The 19,189-nt window shown below is 43.7% G+C and overlaps 3 protein-coding genes across 4 annotated transcripts; 1 reads left to right on the top strand and 2 right to left on the bottom strand.

The window, feature by feature from the left end:
* Nucleotides 1–2,553: 2,553 nt before the first annotated feature.
* LOC127772333 (oxygen-dependent coproporphyrinogen-III oxidase, chloroplastic) lies at nt 2,554–6,371 on the bottom strand. The gene is made up of 8 exons (XM_052298362.1): nt 5,648–6,371; nt 4,744–4,819; nt 4,286–4,380; nt 4,048–4,131; nt 3,679–3,766; nt 3,251–3,375; nt 3,075–3,173; nt 2,554–2,861 (listed from the first exon to the last, which is right to left on the bottom strand). Exons 1-8 carry the CDS (start codon nt 6,203–6,205, stop codon nt 2,787–2,789), a joined length of 1,200 nt encoding a protein of 399 aa, XP_052154322.1. The 5' UTR covers nt 6,206–6,371; the 3' UTR covers nt 2,554–2,786.
* A 3,966-nt stretch (nt 6,372–10,337) lies between these two features.
* LOC127771001 (probable potassium transporter 15) lies at nt 10,338–15,391 on the top strand. 2 transcript variants are annotated; one of them, XM_052296782.1, is made up of 10 exons: nt 10,338–10,834; nt 11,479–11,707; nt 11,805–12,053; nt 12,230–12,280; nt 12,356–12,616; nt 12,751–12,803; nt 12,903–13,017; nt 13,211–13,465; nt 13,866–14,388; nt 14,552–15,391. In XM_052296782.1, exons 1-10 carry the CDS (start codon nt 10,484–10,486, stop codon nt 15,066–15,068), a joined length of 2,604 nt encoding a protein of 867 aa, XP_052152742.1. In that variant the 5' UTR covers nt 10,338–10,483; the 3' UTR covers nt 15,069–15,391. The 2 variants fall into 2 exon arrangements, with proteins under 2 accessions (XP_052152742.1, XP_052152743.1); XM_052296783.1 differs by having other exon boundaries at nt 10,750–10,834; nt 11,496–11,707.
* A 263-nt stretch (nt 15,392–15,654) lies between these two features.
* On the bottom strand, nt 15,655–16,892 carry LOC127771002 (ABA-inducible protein PHV A1-like). The gene is made up of 2 exons (XM_052296784.1): nt 16,659–16,892; nt 15,655–16,556 (listed from the first exon to the last, which is right to left on the bottom strand). Exons 1-2 carry the CDS (start codon nt 16,833–16,835, stop codon nt 15,924–15,926), a joined length of 810 nt encoding a protein of 269 aa, XP_052152744.1. The 5' UTR covers nt 16,836–16,892; the 3' UTR covers nt 15,655–15,923.
* Nucleotides 16,893–19,189: the final 2,297 nt, after the last annotated feature.

The raw sequence follows: 19,189 nt of genomic DNA, 5'->3' as shown, positions 1-19,189 counted from the left end.
AAACTTCACAACTGCATATTCGAGATTTCTTGGAGCTGACTATTCATAACTCCAGAAATCAATAGACTTGGATATGTAATTATATTGATAGTAATTGAACAAATTATTTTATTTTTTTATTTTAGATAATATAATATTTTGAACTATTATAATTTAACTTCAATCCAACGTGGATCTGTGATCCTTAGATAGTTAGATTAGATATATCAAATTAGGGCCTTAATTCGGTCAAGGAGGACCCATTCTTCGAAGCCTCATCCTCCCATACTTCAGTTGAGTTGCCCCCATTTTCAACCTGCAATGGATGAAGTTTCAGATAGCAAAAGCACATCGAGCCGTGAGAATCTCGAAAGTTCAGAGACTTGTGCGAAGAAAACAGCTGCATGATCGTTCTACACCCGATGTCGGCCACGCTCCGTCAGCTGAGCTCCTTCTTGCTCGTCAGAAAAGAAGAACAAGATGGCAGCAGCGGGTAGGCCTGAATGTGTTTTTTTTTTTTTTACCTTTTTTTCTTTTCAGTGTGATGAGAAACAAAACCTGCTCTTCTCTTTGGTTTTGGTTTCCCAGTGTGAATTGGACCAAAGAATGTCATGCAGTGTAGTTGCAGAATTGTTGATCATGCCATGCTTCCCCCATGATGGCAACCTGCCTGTGGCACGCAACTCGCAACAATGGAGGGGTCCTTTTCAGTAGGCTCGCACAAACTAAACACATAAACTGGGATCCAACTCTGCAAAAGGAAAGGCAGGATGAGAGCCTTCTCAATATGGCAACAGCCAACAAGGGCAGTCAGACAGAAGTAGGAACGGGAAAAAGGTTCCTTTTTCAGGGCATGTCTGGCCTTGCCAAAACTCATTCCTGATCGGTACACTCAAACTCATAATTCTCTTAATTTGTACATAAATCAGAACATTTCAGACATATAGAGGAGTGTAAGCGTGTTGAGAATCAAACACAGAACCACGGGGTTGGAAAACGATATCATTTCTACGGAAATGGTTCTAGGTTAGTTGGGAATTTTTCATATTTATTAATTTAGCTGTTTAGTTGTGACTTCAATATGACGCTGATAGAAATTAGAAAAAAATCAAATTTTGTATGGCTAGAAACAAAAATGGTACCACTTTTTTTTTTAAAAAAAAAACAATACTCAGCTGATCAGAATTTCCGCCATTGTTTTCATCCCTGTGCATCTTGATGATGTGGTATTAGTTCTGAATATTTTGATTCACCCATGTTCACTTGTTCAGCTAGCACTTGATATGCAAAAGGCAAAATGAGTAATCTTTCCAATGATGCCATTTCATGCATGCAAGCCATGCAGGGCCCCAATCAGATCGTTTGCTTTTTTGCATCAGCTTTGGCTCTGAACAATCAACCTTACTATTCCTTCATGTGCAGAGGAGTTGTTTAGTAAGCTTGAACAGTTACTAAACAACAGGATCCGGTTTGCCCCTTCACTTTCTGCTCTAAACCGAAACGGTCTCACCAAAACCTTGTGCTCTTGGCGAATCACAAAAGGGAAGAGCAATTAGGTTAAGCAGCCCTATGCTATTAAAGAATTAGTCCTACTAATGAGCAAAGATTTGGAGAGATCTAGCAATATGTTATTGGTCTAATATGATCTATGCCTCTAGTCCACTTAGGCATTAGTGAGCTCAAACCTTGAGGCCCAAATATCTTAAGGAGGGATGGGGCCATTTGCAATCACTGAAATTGGATATTTGTCTCCAACCAGTGAGACATTGTGATGAGAGGGTAAGTGCCTGATCAGAAATAAAACTATCAAGTTGTAAAGCATATGAGTACAATGATAATAATAACCATTCAGCTGCGTAGTGCTTTGTGCCTTTTTCTTCCCAGCACAAAACTGATCGTACTTATTGCAAATGCTGCATGATAATCATGTACAAAAATGGTGGTGTCCACTAGCACCTCTCCTCTCCTTTTATAGGTCATTCAAATGTCAACTGGAGAGGAATTTTAGCATATTAATTTGTTACTAGTTCTTTTTTTCCTTTCTTGGCGACCCTTTCCAGTTTTAGGAGTGGTCAGCAGCAAACTGGCTGTGTAGATGAAGCTGATAAAATTCTCTTATTCCTCAGTTAACCTTTCACCTCATGATTGCAAGTCATTTCTACTAGTAATAATAATGTATTCATGCAGTCATGCTAGACATGGCCCAAGCAAATCGGGTTGGCCCATCCATCACTCCGTTGTCATGGCCCAAGCAGGTAACCGGTGAGCGGCCACCAGAATTTACCTTTTTATTTTGAAATTAAAAACCGCTCCTCACTGGTTTGCCAAAAAAAACTGACCGAAAACTAGTAAAAACCGACGAATTTCAGTCAACGCTGTGCAAAAACTAGTTAAAGCCAATCAGCTGCACCTGGCCTGAAACACCAGGTCAATTCTCACCAATTATAGCTTGGCATGGATGGGTCATATTTGAAAGGTTTCAAGCTATGTTTATATTTTTTGGATTTGAATCAATGACATTAGACACAAATATTGGGAACCATGAGATAAATAGACAGCAAATTTTTGCCACTCTTTGGGAAAAGGCTCACCGGCTATATTTCATTCACTCGAAAAAAAGAGAGAGAAACTGATACCACAGTTACAAAGCTCAACAGCATCGACAGATGAAACAAAACACCCGCATTGCATCATACACTTATTCAGGATTCTACAAGTAAAAGAACTACACATGTTTGGAGATCGTAAGGCTACAGAGTGCGAGGAAAGCTAACAAACGATTGGACGAACGAACGAAATCAAGCTGTTCAGAGATCGAGCCATTCCTTTGGGTTTATGCACGCGTCAAGAAGTTTCCGTTCTTCAGTTCCCTCTTCAGGTGTCTGCAAGTAAATGGCACATTATGAAACCTGCCTGCCTGACTGACTCCCCGAGGATGAAAATGTGTCATGTAACATGATCTTTGCCGAGAATATATCATATTCAACAGTATATGCTCACTATGTGATATTAAATTTTGTATTGTTTTAAAGCTGAAAGCATGAAATACTTTGATGTTTATTGAATTGGCATGGCAAAGGAGCATTTTAGCTTACATGATCGTACTGCCATCGTGCAGTCAGTGGAAGAGAAACCAGAATACTCTCAATCCTCCCCCCAGTCTTGAGGCCAAATGTGGTACCGCGATCATATACCTTCACAAGAAGCAACACTGGAATCAGAAACAGATACTGCAGTGAGACTCTAGCTGTGTTCATCTAAGATCACTTACAAGGTTGAACTCCACATAGCGACCTCTCCTCAGTTGTTGCCATGCCTTGTGTTCCTCAGTAAATGGAGTGTCCTTCCGGCGTTCAATGATTGGTATGTATGCAGGAACAACAGAATCCGCGCATTCTGTAGATAGACAAAACAATCTGTTTGTCAACATAGAGAACGAAAACTTAAACATTGGGTCCATTTTAAACAGTGTTCACTGGGTCATCCAACATCAATATAGTAGTGCCACTTGGGTTTGAAAAAAGGCTCAAACAATTAGATACTAAAAGAGGAAGAGCATGTATATATCCCTGCTATCTGAACTAATTCCTGAAACAAACTGACAGAAATCCCTGTCTTGTGAAAGACCGGTTCCGGCACATCTCTACAAGCTAATTCATAAAATTAAGTTTGTGTGGTCATTCTAGTAAGGACTTTTACCTGTAGCAAAGTTGAGAAGCATTTCTTGATCATAGTCATTAAGATCATCAAAAAATATTCCACCAAGCCCCCGACGCTCATTACGGTGCTGCATTGAAGGACAAACCATGAATATTCAACACAGGGAACAAAATGTAGGGAAAAAATGGTTGCTTCATCCAAAGTTCCAATTATTCAAACAAGGTAACAACTGTCTTCAGAAATACTAATTTACAGTGAAAACCATGAAGGCACAAGATCAATGATAAATTATCAAAGAAAATGATGTAAAAAAATAGTAGAATTGTAGTGTCCAAATAAAGGCAGCATATGCAGAGATTAAAGAACCTTTCTTAATTGCTATAGCACGCAATAAGAAACTGAATGTACCTTAATATAGAAATAATCATCACACCATTTTTTGAATCTCGGGTAAAAACTTGGGTCAAACTTATCACACGCTTGTTTTTGAACCTGAAAAGGCATAAAAATTAAATGAGTTCCATGTATACGAAGTAGCAAATAACAGTGTTTTGGCTAATATTAGCCAAAACGTGAGGGAAATAAAACTCTTGATCCTAGGAGTCTAGGACATATGGCTTTGAAATGTGCAGGAACTGTTACATACAGAATGGAAATGCTTCACATCCTCTTCAATGATATATGAAGGAGTCAAATCAGTACCACCTCCAAACCACCATTGCCTTGGTGCACCAGGAGCATCTGCAGTAGAGCATTATGAATTAATAATCTGCATGATGAGATTCGCAGTTCCTGATAATAAAGGTGGTTTAAATGGCCAACCAAATGTAAATTAATCGTAATATATAGGAGAATGTTAAGAGTTTTATATTTACTCATTACTGTAAATAGAATTGCTCTATGTCTCATACAGATATCCAGTTTTTTTTTCAAAAAAAAAATCTAGCTTCATTCACATGTATATCTAAACAAAAGATTTAAAGAGGATAGAACAGAGAACATATCAACTGCAGGCGGAAAAAGAAAGTAATCATAAAAATTGCTAAGATTGACCTACACTTGATGAAACTAAAATTATGCAGTGTATATTGTTCGCACAAATACCTTTCGGTGCATCTGTCTCAAAATAGCGGTAGTTAAAATGCAATGTTGGAGCAAATGGGTTCTTGGGGTGAAGAACCTGCAGATAAAAGGAATAATTCCATTACTGGAAAGGTATGATATGTTGAAACAAGAGTAAGTGAGTGTGTTTAATCGTGGAACAAAAATACAAAGTTTGGCTAAAGATCTAGCTCTTTATAACTCTACTGGTCCAATTAGTAGCACATAAACAGTAGCACAAGACAGTGGACCAGTCACCAGTGCTTGGGATACAAGAGACAGTAGGAAATATTGCACAGGCATGGCAAACATGGTCACCGCAGTTCTTCAAATGATGGCTGAAGCTGAAGCATCTAACAAAATGCAGCATGTTCCAAATTTCTTAAAAACATAATTTTCCGATATATGAGAATTCCTAGTCTCTTATGAGCATATACAGGAAGACGATAGAATATCGGGCTCATCTAAATTCATCATTCAAATGCTTAACTACATACCCAAATTCAAAGTTATGCATTTCAAGTTCTCACAATAAGATAGCAATGACATCACTACATTTCAAACAGAAAAGCAAACTCTAATCTAGCAAACACTTCCTTCTCAACAACCGTTTGTTATTGTCAAACAGCACATGGAAGTTTAAAAATGGACATTGTGAACAGTAAACACCCACAATAGCCAAATCATTCACACAACTGCGATGTAAAGACTCCCAAATTTTACTGACCACCTAAACAGTTCACTTGCACTCGGCATCTCGGATGCCAACAAAGCTGAAGAATGGAATCGTAGTGTAGTGTACTACCCCTGATGCTAAGAAATCCAAATCTCTGACGGCAATGCAATGACTAGAACTGCAAAATCACCTAAAATTCTCACTCAAAATGAACCAGTAATTGTGCCTTACCGAGCTAATGCCAGCGGCAAAGAAGGGCACGGGCCCAGCCTTGGGGCCATCCGCCGCCGCGCCGTTCTTGCCGGCCTCCCCCTTGGCGGCGCGGTACGCGTCGGGGGGCATGACGCCGTACACGACGGAGACGTTGACCCCGGCCTTCTCGAACACGCGGCCGTCCTGGAGCACCCGGCTGATGCCCCCGCCGCCGCCGGGGCGCGACCACACGTCCTCCACGAACCGGGCGCCGCTCCCGTCGGCCTCCTCCAGCGCCGCGCACACCTCCCCCTGCACGCGGCGGATCATGGCCTCGAACCGCTCCCGCACCGACCCGGACCCCGCCCCGGACCCGTCCTCCCGCAGGAACGTCGGCGGCGGCTCGCTCTCGGGCGTCTCCTTCTCGATCGCCACCGACGCCCGCACCCGCATCCCCAGCGCGCCTCGGCGCTGGACGCGGCCGGACGGGAAGCTCACCCGCGCCGACCCGCCGCCGCCGCCGCCGACGCGGCTGGCGGCGGCGCCGGGGGCGAGGGCCAGGGCCTGGGACGGGGTGGTGAGGAGAGAGGGCGCCATGTCGTGTTCGGAGTTGGTGGCCGTGGCGTGGCGTGGCGGTTTATATAGGGGTGTTCGCTCGCGGTGGCGGGTGGTTGCCGCCGGTGGGCGGCGGCGGCGCGGGATGCGGCCCGCGGTTTTGAGATGGGAGGAGTCAAAAGGCACGACGCGGGGTAGTGGGTGAGGTAGTGTGATGCTGCAGTTGGCTTCGAGGGGATAAGGAAATGGATCATGTTTTGGGATTTTGGATTTTTCAGTTTTTTTATAAAAAAAGGTTAATTTGCAGATGTTTAAGATTAATTTGTTGAAAGGATTGAATTTTAGTACTATATGCTCACTCCGTCCTATAATATTGACATTTCATAATACAACGGATCTAAACATCATTCTGTACTACGTTACTATATTATGGGACGGATAGAGTATTTAATTTGAATGTTTTGTTTAAGAAGAAAAAAGTAAATAGCTATTCCCTCCATCCCAACATATAAGCATTTTTAGAATAATGTCAAGTCAAACTTTTTAAATTTTCACTATTAATAGCAAATATATAAAAAAAATCAATCATGTAAATTTGATGCTACTAGATTTATCATTAAATAAACTATCGTAATATACAACTTTTTTATTTAAAACATATTATTTTTATAAATATTATTGGTTAAAGTAGTGTGTCGAAATTAAAAATAATTACATCTTGAGAGGACGGGAGTAAGAAATTGTCGGACAGTCTCAAGTCTGAATTGGACAGTGTGAGGCTTTCTCGTTTGTTTGCATGTTCTTCCTTATCAGGAGTAATATGTTTTACCAGGCACATCACTGTCATAATTCAATCCAAAATATATATACTAACCATTTGATGATGATTTCTAGTTTTCAGATATTTCCTTTGGAAGATATTTTCAGATTTCATGGTGACTAAATATTGAGTTTTGCTCTGGGCTTGTGCCAGCAGGAAGGTCTATCAGAAATCTCAGAACGAACTAGTCAACTCATTTTCTGCTAATCACCACCAGGTCATGGTTTTGGGCGATGGAATGAAACGGTGGTCGATGTCAAAGATGTGCTAAACACGTTGAGATGGCAAATTAATTACAAGGGCTTGCTCCACAGTCCACGCTGCAGTTGCATAAACTGCATCAAGCTTAGAATCAAGGTTAGAGATGGCAATGGTACCCATAACCCGAGACCCGACGGGTTTTTACTCTATTAGAAGCCAATCGTGTTCTAACTCTTATACTCATGGGTCTACTAACGGGCGAAAACTCTTACCCATTGGGTACATAGGTATGGGTCCGTTCTTTACCCACCCGTACCCACCAACCCGTGGGTAGAAAAAACCCATTGATTGAGTCTAAAACTATAAGCATTATAACTCTCAACGACTACTAAATCATAGCATAAAACTTCTTTCACATCTTAAAGCATTGCTTAGTCTAGTTATATGAAATTATTATTTGATTTCTTGATTATATAATGTGGTTGTATAATTTTTTTTACTCGCCTTTGAACACTAATATTAATAGCATTGTTGCTAAAGAAAATATTGATGGTTTACAACTCTAATATGGCTAATTATAGTATAAAACTATAAATATTACAAGTCAATTATATGGGTATGGGTACCCGTTGGATACCCGTTACCCACATGGGTGTGGGTGTGGGGACAATTTTGTACCCGCGACGAGTGTGGGTATTTAAGTGGGAGTATTTAGACATCATGGGTGTGGGTATGGGGCAAGAGAACCCAATGGGTATGCACCCATTGCCATCTCTAATTCAAGCTGGAACTGGAATACTTTTTTTAACTAGGATTTATAAAGATGGTCAATCTCCGTGTGCATGCAAGAATTACGGCACACAGTTTCAGAGTTTTCAGAGCTGCAACTTTCAGAAAAAGATTTTACACTTGCTGCTTTGCTGGTGCAGTAGTGTATTATCCAATTGGCAGAAGCAATCGTGCTATGGCATGTCAATGACCTGTTCAGTACTTCAGTTGTTCATGCGAGGTCAAGATGATTTTTTTTTTCTGATACATAAACAAAAGGGGGGGACTACTGTGTCAATCATTCGGTTTCCTGAGAAGTTCAGAGAACTCAAAAGAAGCCTTTTTGAAAGTGAAAGGAGGGGATTTTCCTATCACTTTTATTAGCACTTTTGACCATGTTTTGCATTGCGTGTCCCTCTCAAGTATCAATTCCGGAATAGATGCGACCATGAAAAAATTCCAGAGATCTCTGAATTTCCACCCAGTGGGAGATGGCAGTGAACAGATCTTGCGCTGTAGTTCCAAAATATTTCTTCAAACTTTCAAATTTTCCATCACATCAAAACTTTCCTATACATATAAACTTCCAATTTTTCCATCGCATCGTTTCAATTTCAATCAAACTTCCAATTTTAGCGTAAACTAAACACAGCCTTAGCTAAACCCAAAATACTACAATGTCTGAAATCAAACAGAAACAGAATTTATGTCCACACGAACTTGGATAACAATAGCCAATAGGCAATTTAACTTTAGATGCTAAGGGCGTTTACTCTTATACTCTTATTAGTTTAGACTTTTAAGTTAGTTTCTGGCTTATACAATTTACAATCCCGTGGATTTAAAGTTCTAAATTTAAGAGTGGAGTCATACATCTACCTCACATCAGAAACAAAAAGAAAATCTTCAACCTAGTTTTTGGTTATGGCTTTAGAGCATGTTTGACGCAGCTCCAGCTCTAGCTCAATCTCTTTTGGAGCTAGAGCCCAGCCAAACAGTTTAGCTCAACCTAAAAAAAGAGCCTACTCTCTCCGTCCCGATATGTAGCAACCTAGGATGGGATTAGATCCATCCTAGCACTACGAATCTGGACATAGATCTAATCCCATCCTAGGTTGCTACATATCGGGACGGAGGGAGAAGTTGGGTAATGGGTGGAGCACTCTCACAGAATACATTAGAGAGGTGTATTTAGGTTTAGACTACTCCACAACTCTACTCCACACTCAACTCCTGGAGCTAAATTTAGGAGTTAGAGTTCTACCAAATAAGTAGGTCCTTAAAAACCCAAATAAAAAGGCTGCTTATTTATTTAGGTTTAGACTTTTTTATTTGTATAAGCTAGATTATAATCCTAAGAGTAAATTTCATAATGGACCAGTTTTTATTACCTTTGTTACATGATGGACTAGGTGGTAGCATAACTTTTCACTTTGGGCTACGTATTATTACCAAAAGTTCACTTAACACTAGTGGCCCACATGTAAGTCAGTGTCGGTATCTCTTATCTCTCTCGAACACTGGTGGCCAACAGTTAACAGATATCCACGAAGGAGCTCAGCCAACGCTTACTCAACCTAATCGTAGCTGCTCACCATCAACTTCTCCCCTGCAGCAACAGCTTGTTGGATGGAGGTTTAGTTTGAGAGATTGCAGGGCCAGGAGGGTGAGCTTGATGCAGGGGCGGGTGCGGGCGAGATCGACCGAGTGGCCTGAGCTGAGGAAGGTCGAGCTGAAACTTGAGCTCCAGTGCACAGGCAAGGATTGGAGGAGGTAAAGCTAGATTGGTGGCGCGATCTTGATGGTCTGCTTACCGCCGATGGTGAGCTCGAGCGCGGGGCAATGCTCAATGCAGATCCAGTGCAAGGTGGTGTCAGTGAAGGTCGAGCTCGGTGCAGCGTAGGGCAGGGGCTTGATCAACGGCCGGCGACAGCTCACTCAAGGTCTTGGTCTCCCGAAGCCTTGCTCATCTGTGGTAGCGAGCTTGAGCTAGATGGCAGGTGCAGAGACTTCTACAGATCGGGTACAATACAACTTAACGGAGAAGGGAGTTGGAGAAGAACACCAGTTCAATGTGCAACTATTGTAGAGTTAGCAGGCCCAATGTGAAAAAGATATATTTATTTCTAGCCCAATGAGCAACCAAGGCAAATATTAGCGGTCCAATATGCAATTCACTCTAATTCTAGATAAAAAGGGACTAAATTTTGAATCGTTTGAATAAATTTTACAAAAAAGCATCCACATTTCAACGAATTTTTTTTTAAAAAAAAAGAACCGCTAGCCCGCTCTCACGTGGTCAGCACGTGTGCCACCTCAGCATCGCCCCCCGCGAACGAAACCGCTCAGTTCAACCCACTCGCCTCTCTCTCTCCGGCTCGCGGTTTTGTCGCTCTCTCTCTCTCTCTCTCTCCTGATCTCTCCTCCTCCTCCTCCTCCATCCGCGCCTCCACATCTCCACACGCAACACACGGAGACGAATTTTTCTCCTGGTCCCTCCTCGCCTCGCCTCTCGATCCGATCGGGATACTATGGCCGCGTCGTCGTCGTCGTCGGCGTCGGCGTCGGCGATGGGCGGCGGGGGGATGCGGAAGGCGCCGTCGATGGAGTGGCGGTGGGTGTCCACGGAGGAGGACGACGAGGGGGAGGAGGACGGGGACACGGTGGAGGCGGCGGCCGCGGCCGTCGGGGCCGTGGGCAGGGGCGGGAGCTTCGGGTCCGAGGAGGAGGAGGACGAGGAGGACGGCGGCGGCGGCGGCGAGGGGGAGGGGGAGGGCGAGGATGGGGAGAAGCAGAAGCTGATCCGCACCGTGCCGTCCGTCGACTGGTTCGACGTCGAGGGCTACGAGGTCTCCGTCGCGCAGCACATCGAGGACAGCGAGGTGAGGGGCCTCTGGCTTGCGGTTTGATTTACTTCGGTTTGCTTTTTTTTTCTTTTTCTTTTTCTTTCGTGCGTGTGCTTGTGCGTCATTTGGTGCGAGAGATTTGGAGAATGATGTGGCTGTCACGGTATGATTAAAGTTGATTTGCCCATGCGATTAGAATCATGAGGAAAAATGGCAACGATTAGGCATGTGTACTAGTTACTTTTGGTTTAACCTTGTGTTGGACGACAATGAGAATGGTTTGCAATTGATCAGATGCCTGAGGGAAATGTGATGTTCATGATCTTGTGCGATCAACTACACCGATTGTCTGACAAATCACCTGCCTTTTCTTTTAAATAAAAAACTACACTAATTGTTTGAACATACTCATCTAGAAAAGAAAAACATTTTGAAGATTCATCCAAGTAACTGCGATTTTTCAGGGAAGGGAACATTTTGAAGACTCATCAGCTGAATAATATTTGCAAACATCCTTTCAAAAAAAAAAAATGCAAACACCCGAACGATGGGATATTCTTATGGTACATCGAAATAATTGTACCTAGATCCTGAAATGTACACGCTACTTTGAAAAACCAGCTAGCATTATTGATGATGTTTCCTTAATTATCTTCCATATGGTTTATTTACATGTGCAGGAGTTTGATTTTGGCAGGACAATGTTTCTTGCCCTTCAGACTCTTGCTGTGGTGTTTGGAGATATTGGAATAAGTCCATTGTATACATTTGATGTCATGTTCAGCAAGTATCCCATTCTTGGAGAGGAGGATGTTCTTGGAGCACTGTCACTTGTCCTTTATACTCTAATTTCGATGCCACTAGTGAAGTATGTCTTAGTCGTCCTTTGGGCTAATGATGATGGTGAAGGTATATCTGAGGTTGTGAATTTAGTTTGTCATGTTCAGTCTTGTATAATGACTAAGTTAGAACATTAACATCTTTCAGTGATTCCATGACTCTACAGGTGGTATATTTGCGTTGTACTCTTTGATTTGCAGAAATGCAAAAGTGAGTCTCATTCCAAACCAAGTACACTCTGAGAAGAGGATGTCGAGTTTCCGACTCAAGCTTCCAACGCCAGAGCTTGAGAGATCCATAAAAGTAAAGGAGAAGCTTGAATCTTCATTGCTATTGAAGAAGTTGCTTCTAGGTCTAGTGCTATTTGGGACTGCAATGTTCATATCAAATGGAGTTATCACACCAGCTATGTCAGGTTATTTCCTTTCTCCTTTCCCTTTTTATGTTCTTCATGTTCAAGTATTTGTTACTGGGTAGATCATAAAGAATACACAAGACATCAAATGGATACTTTACACTTGTGTTTATATTAAAATCTCCTCTCCTAGGAGTGCTATTAGTTAATCTTTAACTCTTTATTCTTGAATGCAGTGCTGTCTGCTGTCAGTGGCTTGAAAGTTGGGATACCAAATGCCTCACAAGGTGATCCTTTAGATCCCTGTATCTGATAGCACCTAAGCAAACTATTTATTTAACTCCACTAAATGTTATTTGCAGGCCTTGTGGTGATGATTTCAGTTGTACTTCTTGTAATCTTGTATAGTATACAGAGGTATGCCACTAGCAAAATGGGGTTTGCACTTGGCCCTTCTTTACTTATATGGTTTTGCTGTCTCGGAGGAATTGGTATATACAATCTCAGTACATATGGCCCAGCAGCTTTTAAAGCATTTAATCCTCTCTACATTATTTATTATTTTGGGAGGAATCCCTTTCAGGCTTGGCTGTCCCTTGCTGGCTGTCTTTTATGTGCAACAGGTAAAGATCATAACTAGTCGGCCCATCATCAGTTACAATTGATTTCCATCAGCAGTATGCTATTTTAAGAAGGAATATTCAACTCTTTCTTTTGCTAAAAGAAACTTGATACACTTATCCAAAACATATTGCAGGGTCCGAGGCAATCTTTGCAAATCTTTCCTACTTTCCTGTAAGATATGTTCAGGTATCGTCTTGCTAATATTTCTTTTCTTGTCACCTAGATATACTCAATGTAACCACTCTCTGTGATTATATTTAAATCCATCTTATTCCTCCTTTGCAGTCAATGTTTGCGCTTCTTGTTCTTCCTTGCCTTGTCTTGGCCTATTTAGGACAAGGCGCTTTTCTTATTGCAAACCAAAATTCATCTGAGCAGATCTTCTTCTCATCCATCCCAAGTAAGGCAGATATTGCTGAACATTTACCCATTATTTTTTAATTGAATAATCTCAATCGGCGTATAATCCTTATATTTTGAAAAAAAAATATTAGTGATTACATTGACTGTTTTTTCTTCAATAATTTTAGCCGATACCAAGTATTCCATAGCACTTAGATACTTTGGCTTACTACGCGTTGTTTTCGTTGCAGGTGGAGTTTTCTGGCCTGTTTTCTTAATAGCCAATTTAGCCGCATTGATTGCTAGTAGAACAATGACGACAGCTATATTCCAATGCCTAAAGCAGTCAATAGCTCTTGGTTGCTTTCCTCGACTCAAGATCATTCATACGTCTCGGAAATTTATGGCTAAGATATACATTCCTGTCGTGAACTGGTTTTTATTGTTTTCCTGCTTGGGCTTTATTCTGCTGTTCAGAAGCATATATGATGTTGGCAATGCATATGGTAATCCTATATACTTGTATAGTTCATCCCCACTAAGTGTAGTTAATGCTATCTCTCTTCTATCATTAAGCCACATCACCTTAATTATTTCTAGCCATTGGATGATAGATCTATGGTTCAAATTGTCTCTTCTTTCTTCTCTCATAACACCAAGTAATCTCAATTTTTTAGGCCTCAAAATTCATAAGTATCAATTTGTTTTAGTTTTAATATTCGTATTTAATCTTATTTGTGCATATTATGCAACTTAATTTCCCTCAGCAATGTGGCAGGTATTCATCTAGTAATAACTTAATTATATGGTTATACTTTTTAGTGCAAATCTGTCTATTTATCTGCTTTTTAATAAGTTGTAATGCTCAGTGTTCTACATGCGCTTACCCTGTTCCATATTGAACAGCCATAGCTGAGCTTGGGGTGATGATAATGGCCACAGTCTATGTTACAATCATAATGCTTCTAATTTGGGAAACCAGTATTGTGAAAGTGTTGTCATTTGTCATCACATTCCTCTCCTTAGAGTTGGTTTTCTTCTCATCGTCTCTAAGTAGTGTTGGAGATGGAGGTTGGGCTCTGATAATTTTTGCATCTGGTATTCTAATGGTTATGTTCATCTGGAATTATGGAAGCAAACTGAAGTATGACAGTGAAGTTAAAAAGAAGCTTTCAAAGGATTTGATGAGAAAATTGGGGCCCAACCTTGGTACTATTAGAGCTCCTGGATTAGGCTTGGTCTACAGTGAGATAGTGAAAGGAGTTCCGGCAATTTTTGGTCATTTTCTGATTGCCCTTCCTGCAATCCACTCGATAATCGTTTTTGTATGCATCAGGAATGTACCAGTGCCCGTGGTTCCCCAGACTGAAAGGTTTCTTTTCCAACGTGTTTGTACAAGGGGTTATCACATGTTCCGCTGTATTGCAAGGTATGCTATATCTTACTTGAAGTTTAGCTCCGTCCTTATAAGCATTTTGCAGTTTTGTCATGCGAAATAGTTACTGATGTAGTTTCTCCTGGAGTTAATTTGTCTCCAAGTATGTGTAGTCGTCACAAAAAGCTTATGATGGTGTTAACTTGGATGAGTGTAGGTACGGCTACAAAGATAAGAACCAGGAGAGCCAAAGCACATTTGAGCGCCTTCTGATTGAAGGCCTCGAGAAGTTCATACAGCGGGAGGCAGTAGAGCTATCCCTACAAAGTGGAGACGACATCGACTCTGACGAGGAGCCTCCAACCCCATCTAGGACAATCGTAGCGCCAAATGGTAGCCTCTACTCGCTTGACGTCCCTCTCCTGGCAGACTTTGTGCCTTCGGCAGAAGTTATTCCTGAGGCCAGTTGCTCAACGCCTCAGCACGATCCTGTGGTGGATTACACACAGAACCTTGAGCTGGAGCTCGCATTCATCAGGCAGGCCAAGCAATCTGGAGCCGTCTATCTCATTGACAACCCCATCGTCAAAGCCAGGAAGAATTCCTGGTTCTTCAAGAAGCTGATCATAAACTACTTCTTCGCATTCTTGAGGAACAACTGCCGCAGGGCGATGATGTCGATGAGCATTCCACACACAAATGTGATGCAGGTGCGCTTGACCTCTTATGTTTGATTGCCGAATGGTACCCTTTCCGACACCCTTTTGTTTTGTTCGTTGCTATCAAGTAGAGATAACACTAACTAGAGAAGAATGGCATTACAAAGAGAAGAAGAGTATAGTTGCACCTCTGGCATTATTCAGGAAGGGATAACATCTGTTTTAGGAATCCACGTCTCCTGTAATTTTTGTACAATTGCGAAATGTAGCTGCAAGCAAATGTTGTGTAGCAAACACATCAGAGTGTGGTGAGCTAACATGTGTATTCCTGTGTGAGGAAGAGATTCTTTTGCCATGTAGTACTAGACAAGGTACTCGTTTGAGTTTTTGAGTAAAAATTTTGATATCTGCGAAGTGTTAACAACAAAAAAAAAGGGATCATTTCGTTCTGTGTAAATATTTTTAGCTCTGGGTCTGACTCGAGCAGTCCAGTGTTGTCAGGGCTTCAGTTCATTCCTTGCTCAACTGGAATTGTGTCTCGTCTAATACCTTACATGTAGTAAAGGTTCCAGAAAGTTATCAATCAGATTGATTCAGGTCAAAAAAATTGTCTTCACAGCTCAGCTCACGGTTCTTCCACTGATTTTATCTTCTTCACGTGATTACTGCTTCTCAGTTTAGAATCACCTTAAACTGTTAAATATGTGGTGTATTAAGGAGCATTAGAACTACTACAGTCTACCGAGTGTACATTGGTACATTGCATAGCTAATAACTTCAATATGTTCCTTTCCATTACAGATATTAGAGCTTAAAGTTTGCCAACATTATTCAACCAAAAGAACTGAACCGACTAAAATTCAGCTAAAAAGAAGAGCTTTTAGTACAACAAGCATGCGACAAGTATGCAGTTCACTTGGCATTTTTAGCCTAAGGCAAGCCTGCGCCCTTCTCCCTGGCCTGCCTCTTCTTCTCCTCCTGCGCGATCCTGTCCCGCTCCTTCATCGCGGCGTCGGCGTCGGCGTCGACGTCGCTGCCGGCGACCGTGTCCTTGACGCCCTGCGCCGCCTCCTTGGTGGCGCCCCACGCGCCCTGCGCCGCCTGCTTCGCCTTCTCGCCGATGGCCTGCGCCGTCTCCACCACCTTGCTCGCCCCTTCCTTGGTCATCTCCGCCACCTTCTCGCCGGCGTGCTTCGTCCCTTCCACTGTCCTGTCCTTGGCCTCGCCGGCCCTGTCCATGGCGCCCTCCGCCGTCTCCGCCGTCTTGTCCCTCGCCGCCCTCGCCGTGCCCTGCGCCATGTCCGCCGCGTCCTTGGCGCGGTCCTTCACGTCCGCCGCCTTGTCGGCGGCCTCGTGCTTCGCCCGGTCCGTCGCCCGCGACGCCGTGTCCTTGGTCTCGTCCTTGGCCCTGCCGACCATGTCCGCCGCCCTGCCCTTGGCCTCCCCGGCCATCCCTTTCGCCCGCTCCTTGGCATCGCCGGTGGCCTCCTTCGCCTCCTCCGCGGCGTCCCTGTACCTGTCCCCGACGTCCCTTCGGTCGTCCGCCGGCGAGTTGTCGTACGCCTACCCCGAACAAAAACGACGGCCATTGATGTCAGCCAGCTAACCCAACAACACCCATCACTCACCGGCGATGGCGATCGACGACGGACGAACGGTACGCACCTGGGATGATCTCGGCGCGGTCTGCAGGCGGAGGCGGCTCCAGCTCGCCGCCGCCAGCCGCGGCCGGGGAGGGAGGAAGTACGACGGCCTCGGATGATGAAGCGCCATCACGGCGGTGGTGGTGTTACCGGCGACGCGGGCGCCACCGAGCAGCATGGCGGCCATCAACCTGGACATGGATGGGATCGAAGGAAGCAGAGAAAAGCTAAGCAAAACTGGGCAAAGCTAGCTGCAGCTGCAAGTGCAAGCGTCGTGTCGTGCGTGTGGGAGGCGGGGGTTTTTGTAAAGGAGGAGGCGGGCGGTGGGCGAGGAAGGCGAGCGGGGTGACACGTCCGAAGACACGTCGCGGCGGGAGGTGGAAGGAGGTGACGCGTGGAGCGATGGTGTGTGTGCTGCCTTGCTGTCGAGACAGAGGCCGTTGGATCGAGCTCGTGCTGTGATCGTTGTGATCGGCTTGAACGTTCTGGACGAACTCAACTCATCCTGCTGACGTGCCTGTTATTTTTTTTTCCTCCAGGAGTATAGATGGTTATATGGCCCGAGGCCCGAGACCCGAGGCCCGCGGCCCGATCCAAGGTACACCATTTTGACCCGGCCGAAGCACGGTACGGCCTGACTGGGGTCGTGCCCGTGCCGCCCTGGCCCGACAGCCGAGCCGTGCCTGGGCTGCACCGTTGGCACAGTGGACCGGCCTGGCACGACACGATCAAAGAAAAATAATAGTAGAGAGATGAAAAATAAACTTAAATAACCATTTAAGGCAAGGCCCAATGAGAAGATATATACAAATAGACCTATTTCCAGCCATATGAACACAGCGCACAGAGTTGAGGGATTAAAAAATAGACTTATTCTGTGGAGAAACACGATGAGATATCGTATCTTCAAGCCGGCCTAGCACGGCCCAATAAGCCGTGCCTGGGCTGTGTGTGCAGCACGTGGGCTGGCACGGCACGACCCTGCGTGTCGGTCGGGCTGTGCCAGCCCGACTAACCTTGGCCCAGGCATGACCGGTGCCATGCTGGGCAGCCTATTTAGCCAACTATATCCAGGAGATATAATAAGATAGGAGTAGGAAGTTATAGGGACTAGGGAATGGATTTTATAGGCCTGGTTTGGTCTAATCTTATTTTGCGCTATCAACTTCGTCTTAAAATATAAGAAGCTTTGTGAAGTGATATCTCATACATTAATTTGTCTTGTTAAATATATATTTTTTAAAAAGATTCGTGATTATTTGAATAACATGTAATACATGACATGATATCCCATCAAGGGATCAGAATAGTTTTTTTTTCTTATATCTATACTATATTTTATAAAATTCAAGAAATATAATTGACAAGCGCTTAATTCCATAAAATGCCATCGATAAGTGCAACTTTTATGAAATATCATCGTACAAGTGGCCCTAACTAAGAAATGTCATCGCGGATGAACAACACATTTTAATGTATTTATAGGACAAAGTCACTTGTACGATGGTATTCTATTTAACTTGTTGAATGCTTGGTCTTTAAATTATACATGGTAAAATCTTAAAGCACACTTATTTATACTAACAGCATATACACTATCCCCTTAAAGACATGATCCAGTACAAAATGAAACTATGATAGCATGTCAAGGTTAAGTAGCCACCGGAAGTTCTCTCGCTGGGAGAACAAACAAATCAAAATACATAATCAGGGTACGACAGCAATAGCTATCTTTAGCCACAGTTCATTTCCCCACTTTTTATAGGAACATCGTTAGCAACAGTTCGTTAATCAACTACCAAACTGTCACAACATGACGCAGCAACCAAACCAATTCGCATCCCCACGCCTCGTATAAAATCCCTCCCGCCCCGCGCCTCACACTACGCACCCAACTCAACGCAAGCAAACCGAAGCTACCAACAGAAAGCGTGGGAAATTTAAAAGGAGAGCTAAGAGACGTTCCGGCGAAGCTAACAATGCCGCCGCCGGCCGCCGCCGACCTGAGAACGGCGGAGGAGGAGAACGAGCTAGGAGGCGTGCCAGACGATGGAACGCATGTTCGAGGGCGACCGCCTGCCATCGCTGTCGGAGACGATCACGGATATAGAAAGAAATAGGTGTCTGAGCAAACTAAATAGAGTTACAGTCCCCCTCCCATCTACGTAATGTAAAAAATTTAGTACGGTTTTCGTGGGGCTCTCATAGTCTTCACGTTCACGTTAGTAGTAGGGGCTCGAGATCCCGCCAGCCTATGCTGGATCCGCCCCTGGGCGCCACGCTCAGCGTCGTGGCCGTGAAGCTGGCCGTGGCCGGCCTCACGTCGGCGACGGCGACCCTGACCACTGACCAGCGCGGTAGATTCTGGGGCAAACTCCATGGAAACTATATAGTGGGCCAACCTATATGGGCTGCAGCCCATGTACAATGGGCCACCCGTACGTCGCAAGCCCGTTCCATCTCGCACACTATGGGCCTCACGTGCGTGGGAAACATGAAACGGCCCAAATGATTAAAGTTCTCCGAAACGAGAAGGCGAAAAGGGAAGGGGGA

This window comes from Oryza glaberrima, chromosome 4, assembly GCF_000147395.1.
Source record: "Oryza glaberrima chromosome 4, OglaRS2, whole genome shotgun sequence".
Lineage (NCBI taxonomy): Eukaryota > Viridiplantae > Streptophyta > Magnoliopsida > Poales > Poaceae > Oryza > Oryza glaberrima.
Note: the sequence above shows the minus strand (reverse complement) of the source record. Positions and strands in the feature narration are given on the sequence as shown.